The 8997-nt window shown below is 45.2% G+C and overlaps 1 protein-coding gene across 1 annotated transcript; it reads left to right on the forward strand.

Moving 5' to 3' along the window:
• Nucleotides 1–1657: 1657 nt before the first annotated feature.
• ACOD1 (aconitate decarboxylase 1) lies at nt 1658–6790 on the forward strand. Its single transcript, XM_012931708.2, has 4 exons — nt 1658–1750; nt 2898–2987; nt 4359–4564; nt 5848–6790. Exons 1-4 carry the CDS (start codon nt 1673–1675, stop codon nt 6788–6790), a joined length of 1317 nt encoding a protein of 438 aa, XP_012787162.2. The 5' UTR covers nt 1658–1672.
• The last annotated feature ends 2207 nt before the right edge of the window (nt 6791–8997 follow it).

The following is an 8997-nucleotide window of genomic DNA, read 5'->3' on the forward strand; positions in this document are numbered from 1 at the left end:
TTTGATTTAACTAGTATATTCTGAATGTTATCGTTTTGGCATGTGGTCATTTCAGCATGGTTTATAGTTATTAATGAGTTTATAGTTTTCTAGTCCCTTTTGCTTGCTGGCTTTCAGAGTCCAATGTTCCCTGGACCCTGGTGCCATATCTCATTTGGACTAGTCACATTTCAAATGCTTAGGCAACCACATTTGGAGAGTGGCCACACTGCCCTAGAGCACATAAAATCAGCTGGAGATCTCGGGCTGGACTTGGAGCTCGAAGGTAAAGCATGCCTCACTTCGGAGAAGCTCTGAGAACAGTGCCCAGGGGAGCCCCCAGTACTACCAGGCCTGATCCACTGGGCTGAGAAGTGGCCCCAGGCTCCGGAGAGCCACTGAGGCAGCTCCCTCCCCTCCCCAACCACCTTAAATTGTATAGAGATCCTAAAGAAGACACAGAATCCTACTCTGCTTCCAAGGGTTCTAGACCTCGGAGGGGAGTTGCAATGTTCATTATTTCTGGTGAACATGTTCATCACAGCATTCTTTAGGAACTGGGGGGCTTAAACCTTTGCTCTATACATCTTAGAGTTACCCCCCAAAGGGTGCAGATTCCACCAGCATAAACTGCAACCTAGTGATGTCACTTCCATAGGTCTCCTCACCAGCAGTGGGACTCATGGGACCTACCTGAAGACCTTTGAGTCCTAAATAGATACTGTATTTAAAATACTTAGACAGGGCTGGAGCAATAGCTCAGCGCGTAGGGTGTTTGCCTTGCATGTGGCCTATCCGGGTTCGATTCCCAGCATCCCATATGGTCCCCTGAGCACCGTCAGGGGTAATTCCTGAGTGCAGAGCCAGGAGTAAACCAAAAAAGAAAAAAATGATACTTAGACAGTGCCGGGCCCATGTGGAAGAATGACAGCTGCTGGACTCCAAGCCTGGGCATGTCCATTGTCTAGGACAGTTGCCCCCCCCCACCCGCTCCACCAACATGCTCCACTGCACCTTGGCCCACGCCTTCCGTGATTACCATCTACCTCCAGGTCTATGCCCTCGACTCAGGGAGGGAAGAAACTGGCTGTTGTCTTTTCCTTACACTCTGCCTCCCACATAGTCATCGATTTTTGTTGTTTGGTTCTTTGGTGGAGGAAGGGTGTTCCCAAGTTGTGTTCAAAGGCGGCATCCATGGGGCCCTGCCCAGAATGTGGAGCCAACTGGGGGCCCAGTTCGGGACTGGGGATGAGGTGCTGTGTGGACCCTGTGGTGCTGAAGCGATTTCTTCGACCACCTGGTGGTGCTCGGGGTGACCAGAGCTGCATAACTGCATACAGTGATGCTCAGGGGTCCATGTGATACCTAGCATCAAATTGGAGTGGACCATGTGCAATGCATTTGCCTCCAACTCCATACTACCACTCACCAACACCCCACCACCACCCAGTAATCATTGTTCTTTGGCTGTTACATGTAACTCAACTGGGTTTCCTTTAGTGTTATCAAACTCTTTAGTGTTATCAAAGCACCTCCAGTTCTCACGTAGAAAGGAAGCAGGCAAATGTCAAGTGAGGAGATTCCTGTACTAACACTCTTTCCTTTCCAGTCTGTCACAGAGAGCTTTGCCAAACTGATCCATGGCCTGAAAGTGGAGCACCTGACAGATCAAGTTCTTCAGAGGAGCAAGAGGATGATTCTGGATACTCTGGGCGTCGGCATCCTGGGAACTAGCACAGATGTGTTCCACAAAGCCAGCAAATACAGTAAAGTAATGAATTCCACATCTGTTTTAGAGACTCTCAAGTATGCACACATGCCATCTAATCACACAAGGTGTGACCCTTGAATGTACTGCTAGAGATGTGAGCTCATGTGAGCTTACTACTCTACTCTTCATTAGGAAAGCAGCATTGTTGGAGAGTCTCTGGATTTTCTAATTCAATACTCACTGAAATATTGCTTATTTTAACATTCATCTGGATCTTGTATTAAACCACTGTCTTAAGACCAGTAGTAAGACTAATATTTTGCGGGGAGGTAGGTGGGGTATTTGGAAGGGCCACACCCAGCAGTAGTCAGGGATTATTCCTGGCTTCTGCACTCAGAGATAACTCCTGGTGAGCTCAGGAACCATATGGGATGCCAGTTATCAAACCTGGGTTGGCCACATGCCAGTCAAGTGCCCTACCTGCTGTAACATCACTCTGGCCCCTACAGACTGGTATTAATACTAGTAACACCTCAAAGTTTATAATTATTGTGTCTGAAAGCACATCTTTGTTGTTTTGGCTTTTGGACCACACCCAACTGTGCTTCAGGCTTACCCTGGATCTGTATTCTGCGATCACACCTGTCAGTATGTCTGGGATGACATGGGCTGCTGGAGATTGAACCCATGTTCCCATGTGCAAGGCAAACATGTTAACCTCTGTACTATCTCTCTGGTCCCTGACAATACAACTTTATCTGAGAGTTTAGAGGCAAAAGTATCTACCCCAGACCATTTGTTCACACAAAGATTTCAAGATTCCCTGGAGAAAAGGCTTGGTCAGGACTCTGAGCCAAAAGGAGCTTTAGATATGGATCTCTCCAAAGGGTATGCTTGGTAGACACTTGGTAGTATAGACACTGTCTCCTGTATTTACCCTAAGTGAGTAAGAATAAATTCAGATTACACTCTCTGGACCACTTCTAGATCATGATGTACCATGACCAGTAGCACTTCCTTTCTCTTCCCTGGAGAAAGTGTTATGTTGTGCTACAAACAGGAGTGGAGCCCATTGATGGGAGTTCCAATTGAGCACAAACGGTTCAAACAAGGGCCATTAAGACAGTGCCTCCAAGGATGAAGAATCATTTATGAAGTGGTGATTTGGCATGCTGTGTTCACACTGACAGGCACTCTTTCGTTCTAGATCTACAGTTCCAACTTATCCAGCACTGTCTGGGGCCGTCCTGACTTGAGACTTCCGCCAACATATGCTGCTTTTGTCAATGGTGTAGCTGTAAGGAATTTTTAATATCTTCTCAAGTTCTGATCTATCATAATTTCAGTCATAAAATTTCTCATAAATCACCTAATTTCTATATTTGATTGATGAGATCTTTGAAGTTCAGAGAGATGAACTGACTCTCTCTCTCTTAAATAGTAATTTCAGTTTTCATGTTTTTGTAGTGAATTGACATTATTCAAGTAAATTATGAAGCAGAAGAAATAAGAAGAAAGAAGGAATTAAAAATACTTAAAGTATCTCTACTCTCAACTTTGACATATATATATAGCAAACAGTATAAGTCCCACTATCCTTTTTAATTACTACTCACTCCTTTGTGGCAGTGCCAGTTCCTATCCTGTGACTCTCCTTCCATTCATTCATTTATTTAGTCACTCAACACATATTCAAGAAAGAAGCAACCATGGCCATACAGTGAGCCCAAAGCTTGGCAATTTCCATTTAAAACAATTCATATGCTTTTTCTGTGTATTGTGGGATATGATTTAAATATAAATGTGCTGGGATTTCTGAGATGCTGTACAGTTTGTGGAGATAGAGATCAAATCCTGACAGTAAACCCAATGGTGCATCCAGAAATAGATGTCCTATGAACCAGGGGAAATGCAGTTGCCATGCCCAGTAGACAAAAACATATTTTTTTAAAAATGAACTTCTGGTTATTACAATTTTGTATAAGGGAAAATAAACTGATGGGGATGACTAAAACTTTAGAACAAAAAATAGTTTTTATGATATATCTTAATAATTACTCTGGGTTCAAAATTCTTGCAACCTTTCCATAGTTTAAAATTACTTTGCATGATTAAAAAGTACAAAAAAATATGGCCTTATATACTGTAAATGACAAAAACATTTTATACAGAGGCTTTCCTTTCCCACGTGACAGATAGGGATAATCCTTGATTATCCTGTGGGGACAAGGTGGCAATCCCGAGTATCAAACCTTCCTGATGCTGGCTGTTGCCACTGGGCTCACCTCAGTGTCCTGGCATCAATGACAATAAAGTTTTAGTCTAACTTGTTGAAGAGTGAAAGTGGGGAGAAGAAGTGATCACTGTAACTCTACAACTTTATTCAGCTTTCACATGGGCTCTGGCAGAAAACTCTGACCGAGCACCCTGAGGCTCATGAGCTACTCCCCAAGATCCTTTCTGACATGGACAGAGGAAGCATGTCTTGTGCCCAGCCATATGATTGACAATCACAGCAGCTCAGAGATTTCTATTTTCTCAGAATCAAAATTATAAATCTCCTATCAAACCAGGTTACTACTAAAATAAACCATTTCTAGTCCAAAAGTCAATGTACTCAAGGGAAATACATTTTGAGTAATTGGCTGTTGTGTGTCTGTTGACATAGATTCATTCCATGGATTTTGATGACATGTGGCACCCTGCCACCCATCCTTCCGGAGCCATCCTTCCTGTCCTCATGTCTCTCTCAGAAGCGCTGCCTCCGAGCCCCAAATTTTCTGGCCTGGATCTGTTGCTGGCTTTCAACATTGGGATTGAAGTGCAAGGCCGATTAATGCATTTCTCCAAGGAAGCCAGTGACATTCCAAAGAGGTAAGAAGAGAACAAGCCCCACAGAGAGAGGGTTGCAATCCATGTTTCCTCTGTGCTCAATGGGAATCTCCATAGAGTTACTCACACAAAAGGGGGCCCAGTTAAAGACATTCATGCTCTTGTTGGCAGCTAAATTGATCCACCAATCACACATCAAACCCTACATCAAAGGTATGACTTCAGAAATACTAATGAAAAGACAGCTGGGCTTAAAAAACAACCAAGCAACCAGGACTATAAAATAAATTGGGACTCATGTCTGTCTGCTATCCAGTGGTACTCAGAATATTCATGAACTTACGCCTAAGTAGATTCTGCAAAAATGTTTGCAAGAACATTCAGAATATCTTATTCATTTATTTGTTGGACCACACTTTGAGGTGCTCAGGGTTTACTCCTGGCTCTGTGCTAAGGAATCACTCCTGGTAGTGCTCAGGTGACCATATGGGATGCCAGGGATTGAACCCAGTTGGCTGCTTGCAAGACAAGCTCTTCCTGCCCTAAGAACATTTAGACTATCTTAAATCTGACTGTTCAACTCATAGATCAAAAAGGGATTGAATATTGGCTGCCTCATCTGGTTCAGTCTAATATTTATGATGCCACTTGGTCCAGATTGCTGGGAGAGAAGTAAACAGGAAGTGAAAGAACTGTAGCAGTTCGAGCAGACTCCCCAGGGTTTAAGAATTCTACACCCATTTTCAGCAATCAACAATTTTTGCTCACAATAGCACAGCGAGTAGGGCGTTTACCTTGCATGTGGCCGACCTGGGTTCGATTCCTCCATCCCTCTTGGAGAGCCCAGCAAGCTACCGAGAGTATCTCGCCAGCACAACAGAGCCTGGCAAGCTACCCTTGGCGTATTCAATATGCCAAAAACAGTGACAAGTCTCACAGTGGAGACGTTATTGGTGCCTGCTCAAGCAAGTCGATGAACAACGGGATGACAGTGATGATGATGATGATGATGACAGGTAATAACTGCAACAATATAATTTGTAAAGAATCACTATGTTTAGGCATGGCTGTAAACATGCGAACTTACTCAGAAAACAAAGTCTTAAGGGGTAGAAAGCATGATCTGTGTTTGTCATTGCTTTAAACGAGAGAAAACAGGCACAGACGCTGAGAAATTTTCCCAATCGCTCAGCTGATACACGCAAGAGTTGAGATGTCAAACCAGAGAGTCTGGCTCCCCCCCCACCCCCGACCCTGGCCGCCTCTACCCATCCCCCTTCCTGGAAAATTGTGCATTGAAACTCTCCCTCTTTCTGGCATTTCAGGTTCCATCCACCATCAGTGATCGGAACTCTGGGGAGCGCTGCTGCGGCATCCAAGTTCCTAGGACTGAGCATGGCTAAATGCCAGGAGGCCCTGGCGATTGCCGTGTCTCACGCGGGGGCACCCATGGCCAACGCTGCCACCCAGACCAAGCCTCTTCATATTGGCAACGCTGCCAGGCACGGGATAGAAGCGGCTTTCCTGGCCATGCTGGGACTCCACGGCAACAGGCGGATCTTGGACCTGGAGACAGGGTTTGGGGCCTTTTACGCCAACTATGCCCCCAAAGTCCTTCCAGACCTCGGTTCCCACACGTGGCTGCTGGACCAGCAAAATGTGGCCTTCAAGCGTTTCCCGGCGCACCTGGGCACCCACTGGGTGGCCGATGCAGCTGCAGCTGTGAAAAAGCAGCTCGTCAGCGCGCAGGTGCCGGTGGAGCGCATCGAGAGAATCGTGCTCAGAATCCCAGACGTCCCCTACGTGAACAGGCCCTTCCCGGAGTCAGAGCATGAAGCCCGTCACTCCTTCCAGTATGTGCTCTGTGCCCTGCTCCTCGACGGGGACATCGCTGTCCCGTCCTTTCACAAAGATCAGGTCAACAGAGCACAGGTCAGAGAGCTGCTCGCGAAGGTGCGGCTGGAGCACCCGCCCGACAACCTTCCAAATTTCAACACAATGTACTGTGAAGTGAGTGTCACCCTTCAGGATGGGCTCACCTTCACCGAGCGCTCCGATACCTTCTACGGTCACTGGAGGAAGCCTCTGAGCTGGAAGGACCTGCAGGACAAGTTCCGAGCCAACGCCTCCCGGACGCTGCCTAGCGACAGTGTGGACAAGCTTATTGAGATGGTGGGAAACCTGGAGGAACTGGAAGACTGCTCTGTGTTAACCGCCCTTTTAAGAGGTCCCTCTCCATCGGAGATGGTCTCAGAATCGAACATCTGACACTTCCCTTCTGTCCCTTTGCAAGCCACCCATCATCTCAATGACATTTGTGTCTGCGGGGAAAGTCAATGACTTGCACTTTAGAGCCGGGATCTGCCCAGAAAGGAATGCAGCAAGGCCAAGAGAGCCCGGAGGGTGGACCTGCCTACACACCCGAGGAGTCCTTGCCCCATCCACTGTGCAAGACATTTCCAAACACCTAGCATAAGGTCATACGTGCATAAAAACACGGGTTTCGGCTTTGAAAGCATTTATAAGGCTGAAATTCAATGCCACCTTGCGCTATACTTATAAACTAAAACTGTCAGTGGTGGTTTTTATTTGCAGATTTCAGAAAATCTCCAGGTGTAGAGGATTTAGAATCTGTAGGTGTGTTTGTTGATGATGGAGGTTTCTGATCTGTTGAACCATCAGTAGATCTTATTCAATGGCTGCTAGTCCTCCACAGGAAAGGAATGTATTAGGTTTCAATATAAAGGTTTAAAGATTGAAATCCTGCCCCCACACCTACCAGATGTGACCTTTGGTGTAACTGGGTATGTTCTGACTTAGTTTTCTCTACTTGTCAAATGGTAATAAAAAGAAAGCACTAAAGGCTGTGTGACTCTGGAAACAATGCTCTTATTGTTTCCTTTTGCTACAAAAACATGTTTGAGAAAAACATCATGGATAAAAGTCCTGAAGTATAATAAGGAGTTATAGTATATGATAATATATAATAATGTTATATAACATATAATATTATATTGTATTATGTATAATAAAATTTATATTATTTATAATATATAGGGCGTTTGCCTTGCACACAGCCAACCCGGGTTCAATTCCTCCACCCCTCTCAGAGAGCCTGGCAAGCTACCCGTGACAAATTCGATATGCCAAAAACAGTGACAATAAGTCTCACAATGGAGACATTACTGGTGCCCAATCAAGCAAAATCGATGAGCAACGTGATGACAGTGACAGTGACAGTGAATATATATACACATGTGTAAACCCCTACTCTCGGGCTGTGTAAACCCCTCTTGTGTGCAGGGATTAGACATGAAAGGATGTTCTGGGCTCTCTGGGCGGCTCTCTCACTACCTGCATTTGGTGCTCTCAAGCTGCTTCTTCACCCAGGATGGCGGTTGCCTTGGATGGATGAAGGAAGAACAAGGGCCAGGCTGGTTGCTGATGAGTTGCCATTTATTTAATCTCTCGTCTCTCCCAGCTCTCTCCAACCCCACCCCCTCTGCTGTTTATCTCCTCTTCTCTCCTTTCTCTCTCCCTTTGTATTCCTGCAGTCACTCCTTTTTTTATCATCTCACCATGCCTCCCCACAGGAAGCGTGATCAAATATGTTTTTCCAGTCTTCCTGACCACCTGCAGCCCACAAGGGCAAAATAGCCCTTAACGTGTGTTTCTCTTCTCCTTAGACCAGCAAGTTAGTTAGCATCTAAAATTCTACTTCCTTATATTTACCATTCTGTATGGACACGGTAATAGACACCTTTAGGCTTGTAGAGTGACTCTCCTGGGGATATCTCACCATAGACTCAGACAACAGTGCTCAGACTGGATCAATCATTCCTAACCCCTGCAGTGTTTAAATCTAGTTATTACTTTTTAGATCATGACAGAATTTCTCCATGCAAGCTCTTAATGTATAGTTAAGCATTAGGGTGCTTTGGCCAGGTCCATTTCAGTGACAGGGTAGCTCATAGCTCACAGCTTGCCCTGGGTCCATCCAGTCCCTCATTGGGACCCAACTTTTGGGGATCTAGGAAGTAAGGGAGACTGAGGCTTAAGTCGAGAGAGCAGATGTCCAGGAAGTAATATTATCTTGAGTCAATCAACTCCCAAGCCACAGGCTTGTCTTTTTAACTGTCTTCCTGTATACTCATATAAAACGCAATTGCTCTGAAATAGCTAGCCATGCAAAGGACATTAAGGAGAAGAGAAAGACAATATTTACAAGTCAGAGTCTGATCAGGAGACAAAGGTAATTGACAGGTTGAGGGACAATCAACAAACACAAGCTCCCAGAGGCCAAGGAAGGACAAAGCAACATTATACTACATACACACATATGGGCAATTAAATAATCACTATATAAAAATTATACATGGGGGAGAGAAATACAGCAGGTAGGATGTTTGCCATGCATAGGTTCAATCCTGGCTTCCCATATGGTCTCCTGAGAATTGTGAGAAGAGATTCCTGAG

Source organism: Sorex araneus, chromosome 1, assembly GCF_027595985.1.
Source record: "Sorex araneus isolate mSorAra2 chromosome 1, mSorAra2.pri, whole genome shotgun sequence".
NCBI lineage: Eukaryota > Metazoa > Chordata > Mammalia > Eulipotyphla > Soricidae > Sorex > Sorex araneus.